Below are 26,589 nucleotides of genomic sequence, written 5' to 3'. Positions count from 1 at the left end.
CGATTGCTCTGGTCTCGAGTCACATGCTTTGACAAGTAAACATGGCGGACGAGGACCCAAACACGAAAGTTGAATGTGAAGACGTTCCTGCAAAAGAAGAAGACCCAGACGCTACGGAACCTGGGCAAGATGATGTCGCCAAAAATACCGACGAGGTCCAGAAGGACAAACCCACAGACAGCTCTTGGTCTGGGCCTATTTTGTCGTTTGCTCGTAAAGCGACGGAGACGCTGAGCATCGGAGTGAATCATTACAGCGCGGGGTTAAAGGGATCTGACACATCACAACACACCCCTGACACATCTGATCCCATTAAGACAGCAGGTATGACACCTGTTCCGTAGTTTTACATTTAAATAAGAACGTTCACTGACTGCACTTACTTACTAAGATAACTAGTCAATAACAGAAACTAACAAAAAGTATAAAGGTATTGCCATATTTTTTGGACATGGTACCAGGGTATTGCCATGATATTGTATATAAACATAGCCTACATGGGATTCGGTGCCTTTTGTGTCCCCAGTAAAGATAATGATCTTACTGCCTTAAAATGTTGAACAAATATATCATTTTTAAACCTGTCTTAGTCATAAACAACACCAGCTGAACTCTAAGCATTTTGATGTTGATTGAAAAAATAATTTGAGACATTTTACAGCATTTTGAACCACCACTTATCTCCATTTTTCTTATGTCCCCAGGCCTGTGTAGCCCATTTCATGATAAACACAAATACTGACTATACATGATTTTTTCCCCAATTGTTTTACATTGTTGGGAATATCACTAAAGATTCTCTATAATGTATATATTTTTTTCAGTTATTAAATTTATTTTAACAATTATAATCAAGGATTTTATCTTTTTCCTCAATTTATTGTTCACCCTGTTATTTTGGACTACTTTCCATCTAAATGACAGTTGGAAAAATTTAATGACATCAAAAAGCTGTCATCACTTTTTTTTGGAAGGGAAAACAACAGGCAAGTGAGTGAGATCCTTGACTATTTTAACTGTCTTTTTTTTTTCTTCTTTTTTTTTTATACCAATTTTTTCTTTCAAATTTGATGTGGTCAACCTTAGTACACCCACCCTGTTAAGGGAAATATGAAAAAAGTTAGTAGAAAAAAACATATTTTTAAAATTACAGTTTTAAAGACCATGCAATTCTTTATTTGATAAACCTTCTATGTTAGCTTATTGTTTTTGCTCAGACACGCTGCATTGGCTGATTTTAGAATGTCCACCCTGTTAGTGTCCAACCTTTCATATCTGAAGAACTAACAGAGTGGACATTGAGAGTGATTGTGAATGTAATTTATGTTTAAAGTTGAAGAAGTAGTGCATTTAAAGTTCATTGGCAATGTTTTACATATTGTTTCCCATCTAAATCCAGTTCAAAATAAAGTAAAATTGTAACCTGTTGTACGCGAGCGATAGGAAACCATCCATCCATCCATCCATCCATCAATCCATTCTTTATACCACTTGTCCAGCCTGTTATCAGGTTGTCTACCCTGTTAAGCAGTTTTTTACCATAATTTCATAAAATCAGCAAAAGAACATAGGCCTAGAAAATAATAATTCAGTGACAATGAAATTTTGCTAGAGTATCAATAATATAGTACTTTAAAAAGTAAACAAAAATGCATGTATTTGTATCTGTTCATATAGGGTGGACATTTTTGATCAATTTATTTTGTTTAATAAATGGCTCAATTTATTTACCTGATTTTGACCAGAATATTTTTTTTTTTAAATGTTTTACATCACCCTATCATGACTACACAAAATAAATAACCCTGAAGTGTGACACGAGTATTTAAAACTAATATTGCATGTAGTGTCACAATTCAGGGGTTTTCAGTCTTAGATGCCAAAGGCTCCCAAATATAATCATCCTTTTGTGAGGAGGGACCCTCATCCTAAAGTTTTAAAAGGCAGCTACTGCATCTGTTGTCTGTCATGTACAAATACCCAATCCTACTGTGAAAAATGTGTATTAAATTAAATTATTATATTAAATGAAATGTGGAAAATATTTATTCCGTTCCCAAGTAACGGCCGGTTATACATGTACATGGGCGGGTTCCAGAGAAAATGGCCCATATCTCGGTCCAGGGAGGTCCCAGCGGCTCAGGACTCGGGGGTTGAGAGGGGGCCCCCGGCACGGCTCAGTTCTGAAGGGGACCCTGATCTGTTGGGGCCATTTTATTTGCGAAGGGGGTTGCTGGAAGCTCGGCCCCGGGTGCATTCGAAGGGGCCCCGCGAGACCTTTCATCGACCTGAGTTTGAAGGTCCTATAGGCTCTATAAGACCTTCAAATAAGTTTTAATTTATTTATTTTTACTTTTTTTTTTTTTTTTTTTTACTTTTTTCTCTTGTAAACTTTTCTATAGACCCTCTAGCTCTCCCTTGATGCCCCTGTACCCCAGTTAAAAAAAACCCTTTCGTACTTGACCTGAGAAAATAATGCATTTGCTTGATGAGAAATATGAAACTGCATGAATAATAATTATACAGTGTACTAAAGTAAAAGTAATTAAAAATATGGCATGTCAATCTACTGCTGACACTGCTTGAAATGTCACGTTAGCCTCCCAATTACTAAGGTATATGAATATATTAAAATTTCAATACTATTGTATATGACAAAGAACCATGATATTACCATTTGATACCATCAAACCACTCCAGTACAGTTTTGTAACAGAGGCCTAGACACCACACCACAAAACCATTAAAAAAATGTCCAGGTCCAAGTTATTGCATCAAACAGGTTAATCTATTCATGACTGAATCCTTGCTATTCTTATCTGGCCGTTATTCAAGCTTTAATTTAAGCTGCATTTTAATACAGTCAGTGTTATATGATGCAGAACATATTTGGTAACCTACATTTGTAGCTTCTATTTATAAAATAACAATATATGACATAATTGTTTTCAGGACATTACAGCATACAGGAAATGCATAATGCACCTGCTTCCGGACTCTGAATATTTTTCTCCAGCAGGATCTTCCACTTCCCTTACTGTAATATTTGAGTCATTGTTTTGAATTTGCATTTAATTGCACTGATTCACCAGTTAAACTATCCGATAGTGAGCTTATTAGTCCTGCAGATGCCACAGGAAGTGTTTGCATGTGTGTTTCTCCATTTGTGTTGTTTCTGATCTGTCCAGCTGTGAAGGATCCCATGGTGGTAGAGAGGTCAAATCTGCTTAGCATGATGAAGCTCAGCATAAAGGTTCTGATCCAGTCCTCCCTCAGTCTCGGACGCACACTGGACTCTGAGTATCCACCTCTGCAGCAGTTCTTCGTGGTTCTGGAGCACTGCCTTAAACATGGTTTAAAAGGTGAGATGGGACATAAAGCTTAAAGGGATAGTTCACAGAAAAATGAAAATTATCCCATGATTTACTCACCCTCAAGCCATCCTAGGTGAATATGATTATCTTCTTTCAGATGAACACAATCGGAGATATATTTAAAAAAATATCCTGGCTTTTTAAGCTTTATAATGGTAGTGAATTGGGTGATTTTGAAGCCTAAAAAAGTGCATCCATCCATCATAAAAGTAATCCATACGGCTCCAGTGGGTTAAAAAAAGGCGTTCTGATGCGAAGCTGTGGGTTTTTGTAAGAAAAATATCCATATTTAAAACCTTATAAACTAAAATAACTAGCTTCCGGCAGACGACCGTAAGCATACCTTGCAAGTCGACTTGCGCCACAAGAGTAACCCCTGACGTGATGTAGGAGTAGTGTAAGCTTAGTGTAAGCTCTCACGATTTAAACAAATAGGTCTGGGCAACAAACTCAAGCTCCTCTTCTCTTATATCGAATCCTCCGACATTTCTCTTTAAAATTTCTCGTTTTAGACTTCTAATTTATTAGCGGTGTTTTGTTTTGCTTATCTTATGTGCTTCCTTGTTCATCATCGCGTCATGCATCGGGTCCGGGGTTACTCTTCCGCCGTAAATCAATGCGTTCAACCATTTGCCGGAAGCTAGCTATTATGGTTAAAATATGGATATTTTTCTAACAAAAACCCATCGATTCGCTTCAGAAGGCCTTTATTAACCCCCTGGAGCAGTATGGATTATTTTTTATAATGGATGGATGCTTCTTTTGGGCTTCAAAATCATGTCCCCCATTCACTACCATTATAAAGCTTGGAAGAGCCAGGATATTTTTAAATATATCTCAGATTGTGTTTGTCTGAAAGAAGATAATCATATACACCTAGGATGACTTGAGGGCAAGTAAATCATGGGATAATTTTCATTTTTGGGAGAACTAACTTTTCCTCGCCAGCATTCTTAAACAAGTTGCCAGCCATGGCCAGCAATTTTGATCATTTTAACAAAACTTTCATGGCCCCTAGAATATTTTGTTGTATGAATATCTGAACATGCAATGTCAAGAGCCTGTGCTTTAAAAAAAAAAAAAAATATATATATATATTCTACCTTCATGTATTCTGCAACATTTTAAACAAAAATTCCGTAAGAGATTTTTATTTTTTTTTTTTGGAAAGAAATTAAAGAAATTAATATTTTTATTCAGCAAGGATGCATTAAATTGATCAAAAGTGACAGTATAGATATTTATAATGTTGCAAAATTTTTATATTTTAGATAAATGCTGCTCTTTTGAACTTTCTATTCATCAAATAATCCTGGAAAAAAATTGTACACAACTATTCTCAACATTGATGATAATAATAAAGTTTCTTGAGCAACAAAGCGGCATATTAGAATGATTTCTGAAGGATCATGTGACACTGAAGACTGGAGTAATGATGCTGAAAATACAGCTTTGCCAACACAGAAATAAATGGCATTTTAAAATTTATTCAAATAGAGAAGTTATTTTAAATTGTAAAAATATTTCACAATATTACGGTTTTTGCTGTATTTTGGATCAAATAAATAAAGCCTTGGTGAGCAGAAGAGACTTCGTTAAAGGGGTTTTTGCTGTATATTTCACAATATTACAGTTTTTGCTGTATTTTGGATCAAATAAATAAAGCCTTGGTGAGCAGAAGAGATTTCGTTAAAGGGGTGGTTCATTGCGATTTCACTTTTTTAACGTTAGTAGTGTGTAATATTGCTGCTTTAGCATAAACAGTATCTGCAAAGTTACAGCGCTGAAAGTGCAAACGGAGATATTTTTAGTCTTTTAAAGAATTTTCTGTTTAAGGACTACAACAAACGGCTGGTAGGGACTACATCGAGCTTCTTCCCGGGTTGGTGACATCACTAACCCTAGAATTTACATAAACCCTGCCCCCGAGAACACGCAACAAAGAGGGTCAGGCCATGTTACTGCATTACAGTACGTAACACAAATGCAATAGCATGTCATAAAAGCAAGATGACAAAATGACAAGTTATAACCGTAATTAAACTAAACTATACCTGTTCTATCTTAATGCAGCATATATTCTCTGGCTCTGTTGGCATCTTGCAACAGTTCCCGCAGGAGCGATTTATAGATTATCAGGACAGAATATGCTAATCAATGACTTTAAGATAGTTAACTCCACATCAGCTACATAAATTCATCAACTAACTGTTCAGAAGCGTCCTGTTGCATTCTACATGTTGTCACTTCTTTTTGCATGTCTCGAACATAAAAGGCTGAACAGTTTCTGACATTTTCAGTGAGTCTGCGTGAGGTAATGTGAGGCGCTGCTAAGTGCTAACACGAGCTCCTAAACCTCCGCCCCCTTTTAAGAGCAGAAGCTCATTTGCATTTAAAGGGACACCCTCAAAAAGTGACAAATTTAACATGCTATAAAAAATGATCTGTAGGGTATTTTGAGCTACAAATTCACATACACACTCTGGGGACATCAGAGACTTATTTTACATCTTGTAAAAGTGGCATTATACCACCCCTTTAAAAACATTAAAAAATCTTACCATTCAAAAACTTTTAGTGCATACATGTTTTATTTTTATGGTTTTAGTTACCCTGCTTCAGAGTTTAATAATATGTTTTTGGGGAGAGAAATGTGCTTAATTGTCAGAAAAACATAAAGGCTACATTTTCTTTAAGTAAAATATGATTTCTAATTTATTTCTTTTAATTATGTCTTACTTTCCAAAATTATGTTCTTGACATGTTTTGTGAAATTAACCAGGTTTTTTTGGCCTAAATCCTGCATGTTTCTGTTTTTCCAGTGAGGAAATCTTTCATTGGTCAGAATAAGTCAATCTGGGCTCCTCTGGAGTTGATAGAGAAACTGAGCCCTGAGTCAGCTGATATTGCCACCAGTGTTCGTGATATGCCTGGAATCAAGTAGGTGCCCATCCCAGGCGCTTGTCTTGGATATAATATGTCTGAATCAGTGTAATAGGAGCGTGCATTTGGTATTTACATTCATTAGTTTTTGTGTTGTTTTAGGACAGGGCTCGGTCGAGCTCGAGCGTGGCTGCATCTGGCTCTTATGCAGAAAAAAATTGCAGACTACATGAAGGTGCTTATAAATAGAAGAGACCTTCTTGGGTAAGAGCAGTTAAGTTATTGAAAAATAATCTTCAATATTTAGTCCCTTGTACAGAATTTATTTGATTTCATACAAAAAGTTGTAGTGTTATTAAATTCTGTTTCCCAAAAATTCCTGCTCTTTTTCTTTCTCAGGGAGTTTTATGAGCCGGGGGCTCTTATAATGGAGGAAGAGGGGGCTGTGATTGTAGGGATGCTGGTGGGTCTAAATGTGATTGATGCCAATTTATGTGTGAAGGGAGAGGATCTGGATTCTCAGGTGAAACATATAGCCATTCAAACCGTGCTGCCAGATGTGCACTTTCACACTGACACTAAACACTGCATTCTTGTTGCTGCAGGTGTGCGTCATTGACTTCTCAATGTATCTAAAGGATCCACAAGCAACTGAGACCACACAAGAGTGAGTGTGAGATCATTTAGCAAATACTTTAATCACTAATTACATGGCTAAAAACAAGTATTAGTAGACAGTAATTTTGTTATAAACTTGTGCAAAGATTTTGACTGATTCTCATTAATATCACGATTGAATTCTGCTCCACAATGTTCAGTAATTTTGACTCTTTCCGACTCATTAACTACTAACAGCGATTCAAAAATGACAGCCATTCTTGACCAGAAGCACTACATAGAAGAACTGAACCGGCATCTGAGCTGCACGGTGACGGACCTTCAGGCCAAGATGGACTCACTGGAGAAGACCAACAGCAAACTCATTGAGGAGGTGAAAAGACTGTACACAAAGATACTTTCGCATTGTTTTTTATGGACTTTATGGGCCTGTTTACACCTGGTCACTTCATGCGTTTTCTCTGATCGGATAGCTATCAGGTTAGGTGTAAATGCCCTCCGAAATGCTTTAATCCACTTTAGGAGGTGGTTTGAGACAAAACCGGAGAAGTGTAAATGCATCTGGTGGTTGAAACCACATATGTCCACCATATGCCCTGGACCACAAAACCAGTCCTAAGTCGCACGGGTATATTTGAAGCAATAGCCAACAATACATTGTATAGGTCAAAATTATCGATTTTTCTTTTTATGCCAAAAATCATTAGGATATTAAGTATAGATCATGTTCCATGAAGATATTTTGTACATTTTTCTACCGTAAATATATCAACAAAAAAAAAAATTGTGAGTGGATATGCATTGCTAAGGACTTCATTTGGACAACTTTAAAGGCAATTTTCTCAATATTTTGATTTTTTTTGCACCCTCAGATTCCAGATATTCAAATAGTTGTATCTCAGACAAATATTGTCCTATCCTAACAAACCATACATCAATTGAAAGCTTATTTATTCAGCTTTCAGATGATGTATAAATCCCTTATGACTGGTTTTGTGGTCCAGGGTCACATATGTAAATTTTACTCCTCCCAAAATGTTAAAAAATAAACATGAGACCATGTTATTGGCTATATGACATACTATAGCCAGATATGACAGCGCTGCTGCAACACGTATCACCGCATATATCTTCAGCAAACTGACATGCAAACTGCTGCAAATGAAACTGAAAAGAAGTTGCAGATGCTCAAAACACAATCATCTTTATTTAAAGTCGTGAGACTTAATGATCTTACCAGTGCTGATAGCGCTCTCTCTACTATTGCGATTAGCTGATGATTAATAAAATGAAGCTCATATCCTTTGCTTTTGTTGATGTGAACCCCTTTAAATTTGCAGTATATTCAGATTTACAGTATATTCGTTTTGCGGAGACACATTTATATGGCCAAGTGTAAATGGAACCGTTTTAACAAATCAGATATCTATCCTATCAATAAAAATAAATGAATTGACCAGGTGTACACAGGCCCTATGATGTGCTTTAGCATATTTTAATTTGTTGTTTATAAATCATGCACATTGTTAAATACAGAATTAACATGAAAAGACATTGTTATTTACTTTCTGTCTTGTATACAGCTTACAGCAGCCACAGACAGAATCAACGCTCTGCGTGAAGAGCAGGAACAACTTAAACAAGAAAATGCAAATATTCTTGAAAATAGTCAGAGGAAAGAGGAGGTGAGAGTTGCAATAGAAATGTTGTATTTTGAAAACACTCTGTATGAAATCATTTGTTAAAAAAACACTAGAAAGAAAAAAATGTAAGAAGCATGATTTTGCTTCTTGAACTGCAAATGCTGATAGCCTAACAATAGGTTTATCAGTAATTTAAGACGTATTATTTTGTCAAGTCACCTTTATATTGCACTTTATGCTTCACAGTGATAAACAGGAAAATTACAATGAATGTCTTAAACTTCATCAAATATGAGACAAATTCAAATTCTGCTGTAAAGCAGCTCTAAAAACACAATTGGTCATTATTCAGCTCAAGTCAGTCAGTGTTGGTTTAGTTCAGTTCATTAGCTGTGTAAAGTTCATCAATTATGAAATTAGTTTAATTCAACTATAATCAGCTCTAGTGTTATCATCCAGCTCAATTCAGTTCAAGTTTTGTTCTCATGTGAGTGTCAGTGCAGTGCAGTCAAATCAAAAACCCCAATTAAGCAAGCCAAAGGCGACAGTCACAAGGAACCTAAAATCCATCATGTGAAATGGAGGGGAAAAAAAGTAATTCCAAAAGAAAGTTACCTGCCAGTTGGCCAGTTTTATTTACTAAGCAAAGCCAAATTTGCCTCACATGTGGATTGTTTTTAGGTGACTCTGCAAGACAGCCAGGTGGAGCTGGAAACATATCGGCAGACACGTCAGGGTTTGGATGAAATGTACAATGTGGTTTGGAAGCAGTACAAGGAGGAGAAACGAATCCGGCAGGTAAAAATGTAAAATAATCCAGCTCTGAATGTGCAGTTATTTTTGAATTAGAGTTAATATTGTATTGGATAGTATATAATATTATATAGAGCCAATCACATGCAATGTTTGTCCAATCAGGAGCTGCAAAAGGAGCTGGAGCTACAGATTGGTCTAAAACAGGAAATGGAAGTTGCCATGAAACTTCTGGAAAAGGACACGCACGAGAAACAAGACTCGCTGGTCGCACTACGACAACAACTGGACCAAGTCAAGAATCTCAACATACAGATGTTCAACAAAGCACAGGTGTTACTTTTTTTTTTTGTCTGTACAGCATGTTACTGGAATAGGATCACTTGTAACCAGTTGAAATGTATGTCTTTTCATCTGACCCATAAGGAGTCAGATCGAGTGGCCCAGAAAAAAGAGGAGGACATGCTACAACTGGAAAAGAAGATGATCCAGATGGAGGCTGCCATGAAAGAACTGGAGCAGAGGTGCCAGCACAATTTAAGGAATAATTCACCCAAAAGTGTTCCAAACCTGTATGACTTTTTTTTTCTTCTTGGACTTTGGGAGAACGAGTCATACAGGTTTGAAACTGCATAATGACAGAAGTTTCATTTTGGGTTAAATATGTATGATATGATGTGTATGTACTTTTTCTAAACCTCATAAACACGAGCATTTTCTCCTCAGGCTTCAAAATTCAGAAAATGTGCGCAAGAACACGGATGAAAGTCAGAATGAGCTGAAATCGGAGATGAAAGGGAAGGTGAACGCTCTGCAGAAGCGTCTCACTGACCTCGACACGCTCAGGTAGTGTGAATTGAGCTTCTGTAAACGTGCTTTCATAGTTTCACCCCTCAACATTCTTATATTCAGTTGTATCAAATTTATGGCCATAAAACGTCTTGCGTATTTTAAATGGTATAAGAATTATCATTCAAGTGCTCTTAAATTTGGGGACAAGAAAAAAAACAAAAACAAGAATCGCGATATGGCCTTGATGAATTTTGACAATGTTTACATTGTGATGTTTATAACATACCTGCAAACACAGTAAGGCTAAAGACCAATAAAGGAAATCCGGCTTATCATCCTGTTTTCTTATCTCCTCTTACAAGCTTGTATGAACAAAAACCAAGACATATCCAACCTTTTGGACTACGGATAAAATCACATTACAAAATCTCCAAGTGGATCTAAGCATACTGTAACAAAACATACTTCTGTAAAATCCCCCCTTGGAAATTCAAAAAAACAAAAATAATTTTAGATTGAACAAGAAACAAAAAATCTTTCAACAATAACTCCTCTATATCAGAGAAATGTTTCCATCACATATACCTATATATACTGACAGATCAAAATATGTGGACTGTGTATCATCTGCATTTGTAATCAACCACCAAAAAAGAGGAATATCCATCCCTAAATATAGCTCAATTTTTACAGCAGAAGCAAATGCTTTCATTTTGGCATTGGACTACATAAAGATGCTTGGAGACAGGACTTTGAATCTGTATTTCTCTTTTGCAGTGTCATCCCTTAAAAATGATCACCCAGCACTTGTAATGATTTTTTACAAACTGAAATAGAGGGTCATCAATTTAATATCTGGTTTTGTTGGGTACCTAGACACTTTGGAATCAGACTCTGCCGCAAAACAGACATTATCAGCAGACCTCGAAATTTGCACAGTACCTCCTATGGATCTTAAGCCAATAATTAATTCCTATATCAATAACAAATGGCAAACAGAATGAGATCTATATACTATGAACAAATTCCATGAAATCAGCGCCAATGTTGGAAGAAGAACTTTCTATCAGTTCTCAAACCGATGAGACCAGATTGTTTATACCCGTTGCAGAATAGGCCATTTTAGGATGACACAAGTTTTTATTAATAGAAGAAGATCCACTAACACATTCTTTTTGTCAGAAGTCTTTATTATTGAAGCATGTTTTATCAGATTGTGCTGGTTTTAACCCTGTTTTTTATTGTTAAGAAATTTTTAACAAAGTTAAACCAAATATAGTTTGAGTTTAAAATAAATTAAGCAAAAATAAGATGTTGGCATGGTGTTAACAAACAAACAAACATCATACCTGTAAACTTATCACATTTCAGCAGATTTCTAGAATTCGTTCTACCGACTAAATGAAAATGCAATTAAATTTATACAAACACATATACACATACATACATAATCATTTATAATTTTGATTCTTATCATTTAGATTTTAATTCTTCAAAACATGTTTTGAAGTCTGAAATGATTTGTGAGCTTTAGCATTTTTTTGTATTTGTCAAATCCTCTATTATTTGAACTTTAAGGTTTTTTAAATCGTTTTTTCAGTCATTGCATGGTGGATGTTACCATAGATATTTCTCTACCCTGCCTAAATGGTAATAAATTATTTGTACTGGTCTTAATAACGGTCTAAAGCCCTAAAGTTGATTAAATAAAAAACCCTGCAGATAGATACATCTCTATTTTTACAGGGCAGGCCTGGAGTCAGAGCTCAGCGTGGAGAAAGAACAGAGGCAGAGCCTGCAGAGGGAACTACAGAGAGAACAGGACAACAGCGCAGAGCTGCGCACACAGCTGCAGCAGCTGCAGGGCCTGCAGACGGTCAGATACACTGCTGCTTCAGCCATAAAACTAACCAGTACAGTCAATAAATGACTTGAAATTCTACAAAATCAATCAAGAATGAATAACTTTTTTTATTTTGTCATGAATAAATCATGCTTTGATCTAGAATTCTGCACCTTTGTTTCCACAGGAGCTGCTTGACCTTCGACAGGAGAAGAAACAGCTCCAGCAGCTGTGTGAGGAGCAGGAACAAGCTCTACAGGAGATGGGACTTCATCTAAGCCAGTAAGACAACTCTACTCTCATTTCTTTGTCACCCTCCTGTCTGATATCACACACTAGTCTTACACCAAAATCCTGCTTTCAGGTCCAAACTCAAGATGGAGGACTTCAAAGAGGTCAATAAAGCCTTGAAGGTAAAAGAGCTTCATGCAAATTCACCTTTGTTTGTGTTTATTTGTACAGCCAAGCAAAGGTTAGTGGTGCTTGCCTAGTATTACTGTTTGCTTTATTACACTTTGCTGCGTAACTCATCCTACCCATTACCCACACTGCTACTGAGGTGATGTTGTTTTATCATTGAATTTGAATGAACTAGAATTTCAAAGAAAATTTTATTGCAGTATATTTTACATAAAAAAATAATGAAGATTAATTTTTTGGAAATTTCCTGTATGAATCCAGCTTATCTGGTTTCTCAGTTTGTTTCTATGTACTGTGTATAACGTTCAAAGGTTTGTGGTTGGTAAGATATTGAAATGCTTTTGAGTCTCTTATGCTCACTAGGGCTGTATTTATTTGATCCACCCCCCCAAAACAGTAAAAAAAAAAAAAAAACAGCAATATTGTGAAATATTATTGCGCTTCATATACATACCCAGTCTTCAGTGTCACGTGATCCTTCAGAAATAATTCTAATATGCTGATTTGCTGCTCAAGAAACATTTTTTATTATTATCAATGTTGAAAACTGTTGTGCTGCTTAATGTTTTTGTGGAGACTGTGACAATTTGATGAATATAAAGTTTAAAAGAACAGCATTAATTTGAAATAGAAATCTTTTGTAATATTATAAATGTCTTTACTGTCACTTTTGATACATTTAATGCATCCTTTATGAATAAAAGTGTTCATTTCTTTCAAAAGTAACTTTCAGTATATTCCAATGGTAATTGATTTAATTTCTGTTCTCCAGGGTCAGGCCTGGCTAAAAGATGATGAAGCAACACAGTGCAAACAGTGCCAAAAAGAATTCTCAATCTCTCGGAGAAAAGTTAGTGATGTTCCACTCTGTCAATCACTATATCTCAGTCCTTTGGCAAATAAATCAACTCTTGTTGTTCTGTTTGAAGCACCATTGCAGGAACTGTGGAGACATCTACTGCAACAACTGCTCCAATAATGAGCTGGCTTTGCCCTCGTACCCCAAACCTGTCCGCGTATGTGATGTCTGCCATTCCCTTCTGCTCCAGAGGAGCTCCATTGCCTCCTGACAATGTTTAACTTCTCTGCTGATCATGTGCGAAACTACAGGCCAACATTTAATCAACTTTTGATTTCTTTGTATTTTTAACACTTATGCATTAATTTCTCGTGACACCACTGGCTTCCGTTTGACTAAACCTTTTGATTTTTGCAAAATCATATGCAAAGTTTCTTTGACAGGAAGATGCTATGGTAATTAGAAACAGTAACATTGATATGACTATTTATATTGGTAGTCTCCATTTTAGGGAGCGAACTAACACTTAGAAGCCTTTCAGGTGTTCACCAAGAGTGAACGCAGAAGAATCATTTTTTTGGTACTCTTTGTGCTTTTTAGTCTTTAGTTGTGTCTCCTTTTATCAAAATAGGACTGAATTACATTTGTAAAGGTTTTGTAAATTACTGATTAGTGGAGACATGTAATAACAATTATAATCTTTATCAGTCATTTTTAGCATATATGCTTGTACTATAAATATTTAATCCACAGAATGTCTTACAAAAACACCACTACCAGAGCTCATATCAGTCAAAATGGGAGCCAGTTATTATATAAAGTAAGTGGGTATGTATGAATTGTTAAAGAAAATGTATTAGCCATTCATAAAACAAACTATCAAATGCAAGCATATGCATAATGAACTTGAAAAAATTTTTCTGCTTGTATCATGAATGAGACTCAGTCTAATTGATTTTTCCTTGTCCAAAGTATGCAAGACTAAAGAGCAAATGGATTGTATTTTCTCCAACTTGTTTTGCTCATACAGTCAAAGAAAAAAAAAATCTACATTTTTTACAAAAATTTTTAAGGCTCTGAATACAAAATGTATATTTTAGATTGTATGACAGTTTCCTGTGTTGTACCCTCTCTTGTCTACTGTTCTGTTCATAAAGCCGTAATGAAGTCTCTGGAGATTTTATAGAATTGTGTATGGTTTAATAAACACTGCCTTGAAGTATTAACCCATCTGTGAAGACATAAGGAATCAAGAAATCTGTCCATTGATGCACTACACTGAAATCACAAGTGATACATTGCTTGGGGGGGAAAAAAAGCAAATGCAAACAGTAACATGCATCTAAATGAAACCCCTTCACTTCCCACCATGCTTTAAAATAATACAAAACTTTTCCCCCCTAAACTTGTACACTCTTTTTAAACTTTCGGCCTGGATTAAGCATTAAATACATGCAAAACACCTTTGCTGGAGCGAAAAGTTTAAGATATGATTTGCTACATTCGCTGACAGAGTGAAACCTCCATGTGCAAAGATGTCAACCTGTACTAAAGGCTTTGATAAAGTTGGCCCATAGTGTCCTGCAATGAGGAAACAAAAATCACCTCTTTTTATACTCGACTGTAAACATATTTACAGGCACCTCTCCAGTGTGATACATGGGCTGTCACATTTCAGCAAATAAAGAACTTCTCTTTAACATAAATTACTAACTCTAGTTAAATGATTTTCCTCAACCATGTCAACAGGGAAAAAGAAGTTTGCTTGTGTAAAGCTATGAAACAACTTAGAAGGGAGCAAGGAACAAACAAACGAAAGAGGACACTGTTCAAATTAAGGTTTGTCGTAGGTTATAAACCAGCTATGAAAGGCCCCAGAGGCTAAATCCCCCAGCCTCCCCCCATGCCGCTGTTGAGGCCGTTCATTCCCATGGATCCGCGGCTGCCTCCGCCGTAGTAACTGCTGCCCATTCCGCCCTGATTACCTGACAGGAGGGAGAAATACACATTTTAGGACCAGGGAGTTCTCAGTGCGGAAAGAAATCATCATGTCTTCTATGATTCTCAAGGCCCGGTCACATGACAAGTGATGCAGATTTGTCATAAAGGATGATTTAAGGTTGTAAAACCTTAATTTCAATTTCACCACCATGAAATTAAACACCTGTTGAATTGTTTGGCAATTAATAACAATGCTTTAAAAATTCAGGTGGGGTCAAAGGTGAAACTGTTTGAATTTTGACTGTAAACATTACATCATTTGACCTGCGTGAAATCCTGCATTGACGGAGGTCATGTGATGGGGCCTTCAGTGATGCGTCAAATTCTACCCCACTTGGACCCCTAAAAATTCCATTGGCTCGAAGAACTCCCTGGAAATTCTTTTTGGAACCCAATTATTAATTGCAAAATGCATCATGTTGATCTTAACCAGCAACATGTCTCTAAAACATAACATCAATTAATATTTTTTTTCTTTAATTATACATCTTGTGTACAAATTGTCATATATAAAATGGCAAAAATAAATGTTTGTCACTTTTAAATGTAAGCTAACCAATCAGCAATCATAAGCTTTCACTGAATTGTGCTCTCTGTGTTAGACATCCCTACACCTTAGTTTTATGTAAAAATCTCTGAATGTAATGATGTTGAAGGAACACATTCATTTTATTTTAGGTATCACAACAGAAAGATACTACTGTAGTCAATGTAAAATCCAGACAAACTTTATTAAAATGATAATATTTGCATTGAAGTACTGTTTAATGATGATTGTATTTACCTGATCAGCTACAACAGGATAACACGAAAGGCTTTTTAATCAGGCATTACAAACAGCTACCCCTAGGGGTCCAAGGGCGATAGGATTTGGCATGGAACCGGCTAGCAGAGCTACGGAAGAGCTGACACTCACTGTAGTCACTGTAGCCCCCCATGCCACTCTGGTTACCATAACCACCGCTGTATCCAGAGCCCATCTGTTGGCTGCTGTGTCCGTATGACGACTGATTTCCTGCAGAGCAACAATATTGCATCTCCTAATAGCTGCTCAGTAAGAGTTACTCATTTCTGAAGAAGAGGTAAAGAGCTCTTACCCATACCGCCCATCATTTGGCCACCATATCCTCCGCTTCCGCCTCCTGCCGTTGAGTTTAGGAACAGCTCCACATAACGGTGCTCTGCATGACAATTAGTGTTGTTAATTAGGCTCCAGATTATCATCTATCATCAAGTGTTTTAGTAAGGTGTTCAGTTTGCTTCAATAGAAGAATTCAGACATTCAAGACACATTGGCAAAACCTGAACTTAATGAATATCATTTGATTCCAATATTTTGTCTTTAGCTACGTTCAGACTGCAGGCAAAAAAAACTGAACGTAGATTCAAATGTTTTTTTTTCTGATCTTTTCGATTCTGGTTTGCACCATATGTGGTCCTAAATCAGATACAGTTTTGAGGTTTTACAATGCAACCTCTGAAGTCTGAAGTCATATCAGAACTCATGTTACTTTTACGTCTGAGATCAACTTTCGTCACAGTTCTGTACTGATGGGAGTCACTCCAAAGTTTGTACATTCTGGTAGTTTTTTGGTCACTGTGAATATGGAAGTTTGCAGCAGATTTAGTCAGTGGAGAGACAGTGATCTGTTATACGTATTACAGTGACAGTTCTATACAAGCAAAGCTTGAGGGAAAACTATACGAGAAAAATATTTCTCTAAATCTCATCCTCATCTGCATCCTCCTTATCACCTGTGCACAAATTTGCAGGCTTCCATGGCGCATCACCTTATAAATGAACATGTATGACCTCCTATAACATTTGTTATTATTCTTTTGTGGGTTCATTACAGTACTGTGGCCAGTTCAAACTCAATTCTAATATTGATCACATTTAAAAAACAATGAACAGCCACACAAAGAAATCGGATGTGAGGCTCTGTTTACACTTGGTATTAAGAAACATTTTGGTTGTGGTGGACGATGCTAAGTACAGGTGTAAATAGGGTCTAAGACATTTTGAGTTTGTCTACTTTTAGACACTTCCAGAGGTAGTCGAAAATGTATTTGACCGGATTGCTTTCGTAGTGTAGACGCTCATGTGGTCGAATGTGTTCAAACAGCCACTGACCTAATGCTTAAACATTATGGGAAGCGCACTAGCCAGAAGGGAAAGCTGCTGCTCTCTCTCTGTTTTTCTGTCGTCTCTAGTCAAGTTCATATGTAAATTGCATGAGCATATTTCGTCCATTAGATCAAAAGATCTGAAAAAGCCCATAGATCCTCCCCTTGAAGAAATCAGGACAAAAGAGGTTGAAAGCGGACAAAAAAAAAATTAAAAAAAGGGATTAAAACACCAAGTGTAAACGGGTATGTGTTTTCCTCGTCTACTTGTGATCAGATCTAACAAAACGCACCTTAATACCAGGTTGTAAACACAGGGCCTGAGTAATAAATCAAAATTGAGCACTAAGGCTTGCAGCGTGAATGTATTTCCTCCTAATACTTACGCATATTGGCTTTGTCCTTTGACATGGCAGCCACAGCGTCCTCATGTGTGGCAAACTCTACATCCGCCTCGCCCGTCACTCTCCCATCAGGACCAATCTCCAGGTGAACACGTACCGGGTTCAGTGGAGAGAAAAACTAGTGAGGACAACATGGAGACAGACAGTAAACTGGATGCTATATAATTTAACTGAATAAATGCTTTGCATTAACAGACACAAAGTACATAGTTTGGAAATAAACATGTATCTGTGAGTATAAGGACTCACATTATATATGTCTGTCTCAGTAGCTCTGTACGGAAGGCCTCTCATGTGCACACAGTGCCCTGTTGTGCTCTGAAATGAGGAGCTGCCATCTCCATAACGACCATCTTTGATTCAAATAAGAGAAAGAACAAATTGAAAAATCCTGATAAGCCTTTCACTGGCTATTATACTTAACTGTGCACAAGTATCTTTGTTATGCTTATACGCATAAGTTGGCTGCTGCCGCTCCTTTCATTTTGTTGTTTATGTTTATTTTATGATTTTATGATACAGTGGGTACGGAAAGTATTCAGACCCCCTTAAATTTTTCACTCTTTGTTATATTGCAGCCATTTGCTAAAATCATTTAAGTTCATTTTTTTTCCTCATTAATGTACACACAGCACCCCATATTGACAGAAAAACACAGAATTGTTGACATTTTTGCAGATTTATTAAAAAAGAAAAACTGAAATATCACATGGTCCTAAGTATTCAGACCCTTTGCTGTGACACTCATATATATAACTCAGGTGCTGTCCATTTCTTCTGATCATCCTTGAGATGGTTCTACACCTTCATTTGAGTCCAGCTGTGTTTGATTATACTGATTGGACTTGATTAAGAAAGCCACACACCTGTCTATATAAGACCTTACAGCTCACAGTGCATGTCAGAGCAAATGAGAATCATGAGGTCAAAGGAACTGCCTGAAGAGCTCAGAGACAGAATTGTGGCAAGGCACAGATCTGGCCAAGGTTACAAAAAAATTCTGCTGCACTTAAGGTTCCTAAGAGCACAGTGGCCTCCATAATCCTTAAATGGAAGACGTCTGGGACGACCAGAACCCTTCCTAGAGCTGGCCGTCCGGCCAAACTGAGCTATCGGGGGAGAAGAGCCTTGGTGAGAGAGGTAAAGAAGAACCCAAAGATCACTGTGGCTGAGCTCCAGAGATGCAGTCGGGAGATGGGAGAAAGTTGTAGAAAGTCAACCATCACTGCAGCCCTCCACCAGTCGGGGCTTTATGGCAGAGTGGCCCGACAGAAGCCTCTCCTCAGTGCAAGACACATGAAAAAACACCTGAAGGACTCCAAGATGGTGAGAAATAAGATTCTCTGGTCTGATGAAACCAAGATAGAACTTTTTGGCCTTAATTCTAAGCGGTATGTGTGGAGAAAACCAGGCACTGCTCATCACCTGTCCAATACAGTCCCAACAGTGAAGGGGTGTTTTTCAGCTGCAGGGACAAGGACGACTGGTTGTAATCGAGGGAAAGATGAATGCGGCCAAGTACAGGGATATTCTGGACGAAAACCTTCTCCAGAGTGCTCAGGACCTCAGACTGGGCCGAAGGTTTACCTTCCAACAAGACAACGACCCTAAGCACACAGCTAAAATAACGAAGGACTGGCTTCACAACAACTCCGTGACTGTTCTTGAATGGCCCAGCAAGAGCCCTGACTTAAACCCAATTGAGCATCTCTGGAGAGACCTAAAAATGGCTGTCCACCAACGTTTACCATCCAACCTGACAGAACTGGAGAGGATCTGCAAGGAGGAATGGCAGAGGATCCCCAAATCCAGGTGTGAAAAACTTGTTGCATCTTTCCCAAAAAGACTCATGGCTGTATTAGACCAAAAGGGTGCTTCTACTAAATACTGAGAAAAGGGTCTGAATACTTAGGACCATGTGATATTTCAGTTTTTCTTTTTTAATAAATCTGCAAAAATGTCAACAATTCTGTGTTTTTCTGTCAATATGGGGTGCTGTGTGTACATTAATGAGGAAAAAAAATGAACTTAAATGATTTTAGCAAATGGCTGCAATATAACAAAGAGTGAAAAATTTAAGGGGGTCTGAATACTTTCCGTACCCACTGTATGTTTAATGGCCGCTTCCTTCCCCGAACTTGAACTTTGTTAGAGTTACGTTTAGGGATGCACCGATATTAAAATTTTGGCAGATAAAATTTTTTTTTTCCCGATAATTCTTTATATTTGAAAGCCACTTACCGATATATTGGCCAATAAATCTAAATCCAAATTTTTGCAACATGCACAACAATGCAACATTGTATTGGTGATATAAAAAATATAATTCACGATAGAGTGTTCCAAGACTCAGCTTACTGTATTTATAAAGTATAATTCACCCTAAAATGTAAATTCTGTCATCATGTACTCACCCTCATGTCGTTTCAAATCTATAAGATTTTCGTTCATCTTCATCTGAATAAAAGCCTAAATTCAAACTGTTAATCATATAAAGTGATTGTGTCTCTTCAGAAAATTTGAACTAAACCACTCAATTCAACCGCTTGGATTCGTTTTACGATCTCTTTATAAACTTTGTGAAGCGTCAAAGTGTCAGTTTCTGTCTATGGACAGAAAGCTCTCTCCGATTTCATCAAAAAGATCTTCATTTGTGTTCCAAAGTTGAATGAATGTCTTATGGGTTTGGAACGACATGAGGGTAATTAATGACTTTAATGAATCATTTTTGTGTGAACCCACCCATTAAAAGACCCAAAAAAGGTCAAAGGCATCGTAAAAATAATCAATCGAACGGTCTAATCCAAATCCTTTTGTCTTCTGAAGAGACACAATGGTTTATGATGAACAGATTTACAATGAACACGTTTAAATTTATGTGTGTGCGTGACCCACGAAAACAACATGAGGGTGAGTAAATGAAAAGAGAATTTTAATTTTTGAATAAACTGATAAAGTTTGTGAATAGTCATTTTGACACGTTTTGCGATTATAACTGTCACTGATCATCTGAAGCGCATGTGCGGCACTCAAGTTGAAAGTGCAAACATAATTTAAAGCGGCACTCCCCGAAGAGAAAGCATTTTAACTTACCATATTGCATTTTTAGTTTTGGTAGAATGATGATTAAAACTGTTTTAGATGGTTTATTCTTAACATGCAAGTGCATTAATAGAGAGAGAGGCGGGACATAGTGAGCACCGGGAGATTCTGTGTGTGCGCTGCTTGTTTGTGTAAAAGAGATACAAGGAATGCCTGCATTGAAAGCGTGAGTGTACTGCTTTACAAAAAATGAACGTTTACAGAGTTTCAGTGACAGTACTACATTAAACTACTATATTTAATGTTGAAAATAATGTATAATGATGCAATGGGGGAAAATTTGTGGGTCCTAATAATGCCAAATGTCTGATTTGACCAGTAAAAAATGGCGTACATTATTTATATGTAGTCAGTGTCAGAGTGTAAAAATGTGTGTCTAACATAATTCTGTATTTTGTCAGGTTCAGAATCATGAATATTTTATTCTGGTGTCACTATTGACCTGTGCACTGGGGACCAGGACCATATCCAAGCCTATTCAAGTCCACCTCCCAAGTCCATGCTAATTTAGCATTTTAATCAAAAGTACATTTTTGTTAACTTGTTACCATATGTCTTAGAAGTAATAATAATAGTATAACCCTTTTCTTTCATTTGGCTTAAAGTACCGCGATAGTATTGTATCGTGAGTTCAGTATCATGAATCATATAGAAACGTGACATGAGTGTATCATTACACCCCTAATAATTAGATAACAGGGCTGTAACATTCTATTTACTGTTCTTTTGAACTTTCTTTTAATCAAAAAATCCTGTAAAAAAAAAAAAAAGGTTTTTTTAGAAAAATATTACACAGCACAACTGTTTTCAAGATTGATAATACAAGCCTCTTAAGTGGAAAATCAGCATATTAGAATGATTTCTGAAGGATCATGTGACACTGAAGACTGGAGTAAATGATGCTGAAAATTCAGCTTTGCCAATATATTAAAATAGAAAACAGTTTTTTAAAACTGTAAAAGTATATCATAATATTACTGTTTTTATCATATTATTGATTAAATAAATGTAGCCTTGCTGAGCAGAAGACATTTCTTTCAGAAACATTTTTAAAAAATGTTACCAACCCCAAACTTTTGTACAGCAGGTCATTATATTAAAGGAATGTTCCAGGTTAAACATTATTAAGCTCTATCAATAGCATTTGTGGCATAATATTGATAAGCACCAAAAACAATTTACCTCCACCATAGCCTCCACGTCTCATTCTCTCAAAGGAGACTCCTCTGCCCATGCTGTTGTAGCCGCGGCCTCCTCCCGGCCTGTCGTAGGGGCCCGGTCTCTGCATGCCCATGACCTTACGCTGGGGTTCATAATGTGTGCGCACTTCCGCACGGCTGCTCTTGAAGATCTCTATATACCTAAGGACATAAAGGCAAAGTAATAGCACCAGGGTCTAGTGGCACAAGACAAGAGCATTCCTGCGTGCAGTATAAATAAGGCTGTCTGAAAACGGGTCTAATGAACAAACACCCTTAGTTAGAATGACTCTGGGATGACACTAATTAACAGTCAGCGTCTCCGTTCAGTGACTTTACGTAACAGTTTCCGAAAAAAAGAGACACAGAGAGACAGAAAATAAAGAACCCTTATATATTTAGTTTCATTCAACCCTTCATTATAAAGAACTTTTCTTATGGTCACCCGAAGGCGTGATGTGGTCTCATTGGACTGACACGCTGCTTTCGTTCTCTGCTAGCAAAGCACTTCAGACTGTTAGGGTTAACTTTGTATTACCTGTTTAACTGGGTCCTCATGATCTGAAGTCTTCAAAATGGCAGAAACACTGACAGATTCCTATTACATCAGGCTTAGTGCTGAGTGGCCATGTGATCGGTCAAGCAGGGAGGGCTGATGCCAATTAGCTAAAGGAGGCTGATCTCAAAAGCCCAAATATTGGCGTATTAACATTGATCAGCAAAATTTTCACAGTTGAAATCCAATCATTTTAAAAGGAATCTACCCAACTGGGAACTGACCAACAGACAGCTGCTCGGTTTGAAAGTAACTTGTGTGCGAGCAATTGACAGTATACAGTATATATTGACAGTATATAAGTCTGGCTGATATATCGGTTCAATTCCAACCCAAAATGCTTTGAATGTCCATGAAAATGAGAGTTAAGAGTGAAAATTCACTAAGATCTACGTCTAAGTTCAAATATCTGCAAAACACTTTTCCTCTTTAAATCAATAGAGTGCAGCTCAATGGTTCACTCAGCACCAAAAACAGATAAACTACTGGGCTTCATTTTCCTTGTTTTTTTGTTTGTCATCAAATCATCTGTGGTCATGTCTTGTCATTTCTGCAGTGGATGATTTAATGAGGTGAACACCATAAGAAAAGCAACGTATCCAGGCAACCAACCAGCCATCCCCACCTGTGCCCTATTCTTTCCTTGTGTTTCTTTAGAGCCTTTTCGGCTATATCCTGTGAAGCAAACTGCACGAAGGCCTCCCCCGTACTCCTCCCCTGGAAGTCCACCGGCAATGTTATCCCATTTGGCACGATTTCCAACCCTTCAACCCAAGGACAGATAACCCCAGTGGGGGACAAATTAAGTCACAAGCCCATTAACAAGACTTTATATTACTCTATGGGTTTCTCTTTATGTCAAATGAGAAATGATACTACATAAACCTACCAAATGGGGCCGCAATACACTTGAACCTTTTCTGGCACAACTTATGGATAATTTAGTGCAAGAAAAAGAAAAAAGGGTCACTTAAATCAAATACCTATTGAGCATCTGTCTCAACCCATCTCTGTTTGTTTGCAAAGCCCCAATAAATGCCTAGATTGTTGTACACCTGTTTTAGTTAAAATCTAAAAACTACAAAAAGGGCTGAGGCAATTTAATTTAAAATGTATAATTTCTTATAACTACATTAAAGGGATAGTTCATTCAAAAATGAAAATTCTGTCATCAATTACTCACCCTCATGTCATTCCAAACCCATAAGACTTTTGTCCATCTTCTGATGGTTCAAAATGTTCATAAAATAAATCCATATGAATCAAGCACTTTAATCCAATTCTTCTGAAGAGACATGATTGCTTTACATGATGAACAGATTTAATTTAGGCTTTTATTCACATGTAAACATTGATCAGCGATAGGGCTGCAACAATAAATCAATGCATCGTGAATCAAGAAATGATTCTGGATCGATTCTGAGATTTTCCGAACGCATCGCGGTTCTCTCTCGAATCGATTATGAGCTTAGTATTTAACAGCCGTACTCTTCCTTACACACACCACTTGAACCTTCTATAAAATAATAATTCATAAAGTTAAAAAATGTTGAAGCGAATTACATGGCTGTTTACAGTAATCTTGCGTCATAAAAGCATTCTGAGGTGCAAGTACATTCTCAAACTCAGCCAAACGCATGAGCGCTCTTCTTCGTGAGCATTTGAGCATGCGGCTAAAAACTAGCCTAGGTCACCATCTGCTGTTAAAAACTAACCTCAGAATCGATTTGAGAGAGAATCGTGATGCATTCGGAAAATATCAGAATCGATCCACGAATCGAGATGCATCGATTTAGTGTCGCAGCCCTAATCAGCGAATAATGTATACATCATTCAGTTTTGGTCGTGAAAGCTCAAGCATGCTCGCTTGAGGCACGAGAACCAATGATGTTCATTCTCGTGTGTTATGCTGCATGTTTGAGCTTCTGCAAGAACCAATGAGGTTTGTTCTCGAGAATGTTTATATGTGAATAAAAGCCTAACTTAAATCTATTCATCAAATAAAGTATCGTGTCTCTTCATAAGACTTGGGTTAAACCGCTCAATTCATATGGATTTATTTTACGATCTATTTATGTACATTTTGAAGTGTCAGACATTTGGGTGAATATACTTTCAATGGACAGAAATCCCTTAGGTTTCATTAAAAATAACTTGATGAACAAAAGGCTTATGGGTTTGACATGAGGGTGAGTAAATGATGACAATTTTCATTTTTGTGTGAATTAACCCTTTAAAGGACAAAGCTGGATAAAAAGTGACCCATCTTGGTCCTTCTGGATGATCCAATTCTGGAGATTTAATACAAATTTCAACTAATCCTAACTTTAAAGTTTAAATGACTAAAACTGAGCACTTTGATTAAAAAGTTCATTTATGTGCAAATGATGGTTTGATGAGCTAAAATACACCTTAGATGTTGGCATACTGTTTAATTGTGTGTAAAGTGGGGAATTTGAACTTCCTATCAAACATACCTGCAAAAAATTGGACAATTTCCTCCTTGCTGCATCCGAAGGGCAGACCGCGAAGCCTAACCAGGCCATCCCCTCCTGTGTCTGGGCAGTTCGGTCCAGTGTGCTTAAGAACCCAGTCCATCTCAACACTATTGGATTTGAATACTGAAACCACAAATTAATCGATCAGCATTTTGTCATGAATTATCAAGTATCTTAACTAAGGCAAAAGGAGCTGCCTACCTTCTACATAACGGTGCCCCATGGTTTCACGATCTTTCTTCACTGCGATTTTAAGATCTTCCTCTGAATCAAACTCAACAAACGCCTCTCCACTTGGTCGTCCTTCCCGTGTGTATGTGAAGTGTATGCTTGTTCCATTGTTCGCAATTTTGCATTCTGTAATGATATTTAGCCAGAATTAGTCAAGCAGGGAATAAACCATAAGAAAAAAACATAGAGATTGAAGCAGAGGCTCTTTTACCTGAGAAAAACCTCTGAACTTCATCAACAGAACAGGACCAGGGCAAACCTCTGACTCTCACCACAAACCCCTCTCCATCCGCCATGCTGGAAATAAACCTGTTTAAACACAAATTATAGGATAGGTGAATCTATAATACACTACAGTATTACATGGACTAATATCTGTTTTAAAATTATCTGTATTTCATTAAGTTATATGCATCTCAAATGGAGCATCACTGCATGGTAAACAACTCAGACATACAACATATAAAGTCAAAAACACCCATATTGTTTATTTAAAACACACAGGTCCAACTAATAAAAAGCTAAACCATTCAATCATGTATAAACACTCCCTATTCAGTCAAAACGAAAAACCAAAAGAAGATCCATTTAGGCATAAAATAAATAGGTAATAGTAAATAGTTATATTTACATAATAAATGGGAAACTGTTTTGCATAACTGAGAAAACGAAACTGTTAGCTTAGCGAGCTAATTGCACCACATACCTTCTGATAAACCCCCAAAAGACGCTTCGTCTACTCAACCGAAGCCAGTTGATGTAATATATCAACCCCTTAATAAAGTATTTTATCACTTCTTATATATATCTATAAGTAAATAATAATATAACACGACAAGCTGAACTGTGCTCGCGTACGAACAAGCGACAAACGGCGCTCTTCACTGATCTAATGCGGATTCAGAAACTAAAAGAGGCGTTTGTCGACACCTCCTGTTTGGGGTGTAAAAACGTTACAGCGCTCTAAATCTATATCACAAAAACATTTTCGTACATGATGTTCGCTATCTGTATTTGTGCATCAAACCAAACAAATATGGGAAATTAAGTTATTATTTACACAGGACTATTACAATTCGAAATTACAACTGTGAACAGTTTCTATTTATAATAACAAACTACTTTACTACTTAATCATTGAAACAATTTAAGATCAATAACTTTTCGTAAAATCACACAAACCCTAAGTTTAAACCTTATAAGTTTGTGTTCCGCATGTAGGCTTTAAGTAGTGTCCTTTAATTTAAATTATTGGCAGAAGATTTGTAAAAAGAAAATAAGATAAAAAAAAAATCTATTTCCTTCAAAGATCTGGCAACCCTGCATGGTACACCGCCTGTTTTTGT

At 36.9% G+C, this 26,589-nt stretch overlaps 2 protein-coding genes across 7 annotated transcripts; one reads left to right on the top strand and one right to left on the bottom strand.

Moving 5' to 3' along the window:
* On the top strand, positions 1-14,355 carry rufy1 (RUN and FYVE domain containing 1). Its single transcript, XM_051860214.1, has 17 exons — positions 1-324; positions 3,189-3,362; positions 6,197-6,314; positions 6,420-6,521; positions 6,657-6,780; positions 6,863-6,924; positions 7,113-7,248; positions 8,459-8,560; positions 9,200-9,316; positions 9,437-9,604; positions 9,698-9,795; positions 9,998-10,117; positions 11,810-11,939; positions 12,094-12,188; positions 12,271-12,319; positions 13,099-13,176; positions 13,256-14,355. The coding sequence occupies exons 1-17, from the start codon at positions 42-44 to the stop codon at positions 13,394-13,396; spliced, it is 2,097 nt and encodes a 698-aa protein (XP_051716174.1). The 5' UTR covers positions 1-41; the 3' UTR covers positions 13,397-14,355.
* On the bottom strand, positions 14,304-26,570 carry hnrnph1 (heterogeneous nuclear ribonucleoprotein H1). 6 transcript variants are annotated; one of them, XM_051860219.1, is made up of 11 exons: positions 26,439-26,570; positions 25,455-25,552; positions 25,214-25,369; positions 24,992-25,135; positions 23,140-23,278; positions 21,942-22,120; positions 17,907-18,010; positions 17,640-17,775; positions 16,224-16,307; positions 16,043-16,141; positions 14,304-15,110 (listed from the first exon to the last, which is right to left on the bottom strand). In XM_051860219.1, the coding sequence occupies exons 2-11, from the start codon at positions 25,537-25,539 to the stop codon at positions 15,007-15,009; spliced, it is 1,230 nt and encodes a 409-aa protein (XP_051716179.1). In that variant the 5' UTR covers positions 25,540-25,552; positions 26,439-26,570; the 3' UTR covers positions 14,304-15,006. The 6 variants fall into 6 exon arrangements, with proteins under 6 accessions (XP_051716179.1, XP_051716180.1, XP_051716183.1 ...); XM_051860220.1 differs by lacking the exon at positions 26,439-26,570 and adding an exon at positions 25,950-26,371 and having other exon boundaries at positions 16,230-16,307; XM_051860223.1 differs by lacking the exon at positions 26,439-26,570 and adding an exon at positions 25,950-26,370 and having other exon boundaries at positions 15,911-16,141; positions 16,230-16,307.
* Between the last annotated feature and the right edge of the window lie 19 nt (positions 26,571-26,589).

This window comes from Ctenopharyngodon idella, chromosome 14, assembly GCF_019924925.1.
Source record: "Ctenopharyngodon idella isolate HZGC_01 chromosome 14, HZGC01, whole genome shotgun sequence".
NCBI lineage: Eukaryota > Metazoa > Chordata > Actinopteri > Cypriniformes > Xenocyprididae > Ctenopharyngodon > Ctenopharyngodon idella.
Note: the sequence above shows the minus strand (reverse complement) of the source record. Positions and strands in the feature narration are given on the sequence as shown.

Coding starts and splice junctions, on each gene's coding strand:
- rufy1 (XM_051860214.1), top strand. CDS start 42: ATGGCGGACGAGGACCCAAACACGAAAGTTGAATGTGAAGACGTTCCT. Junction 6,781..6,862: donor GAGAGGATCTGGATTCTCAG/GTGAAACATATA, acceptor TTGTTGCTGCAG/GTGTGCGTCATTGACTTCTC. Junction 9,796..9,997: donor ATGAAAGAACTGGAGCAGAG/GTGCCAGCACAA, acceptor TTTTCTCCTCAG/GCTTCAAAATTCAGAAAATG.
- hnrnph1 (XM_051860219.1), bottom strand. CDS start 25,539: ATGGCGGATGGAGAGGGGTTTGTGGTGAGAGTCAGAGGTTTGCCCTGG. Junction 23,279..24,991: donor AATTGTCCAATTTTTTGCAG/GTATGTTTGATA, acceptor CTTGGGTTGAAG/GGTTGGAAATCGTGCCAAAT. Junction 15,111..16,042: donor GGGGGGCTACAGTGACTACA/GTGAGTGTCAGC, acceptor CCCTCCTGTCAG/GTAATCAGGGCGGAATGGGC.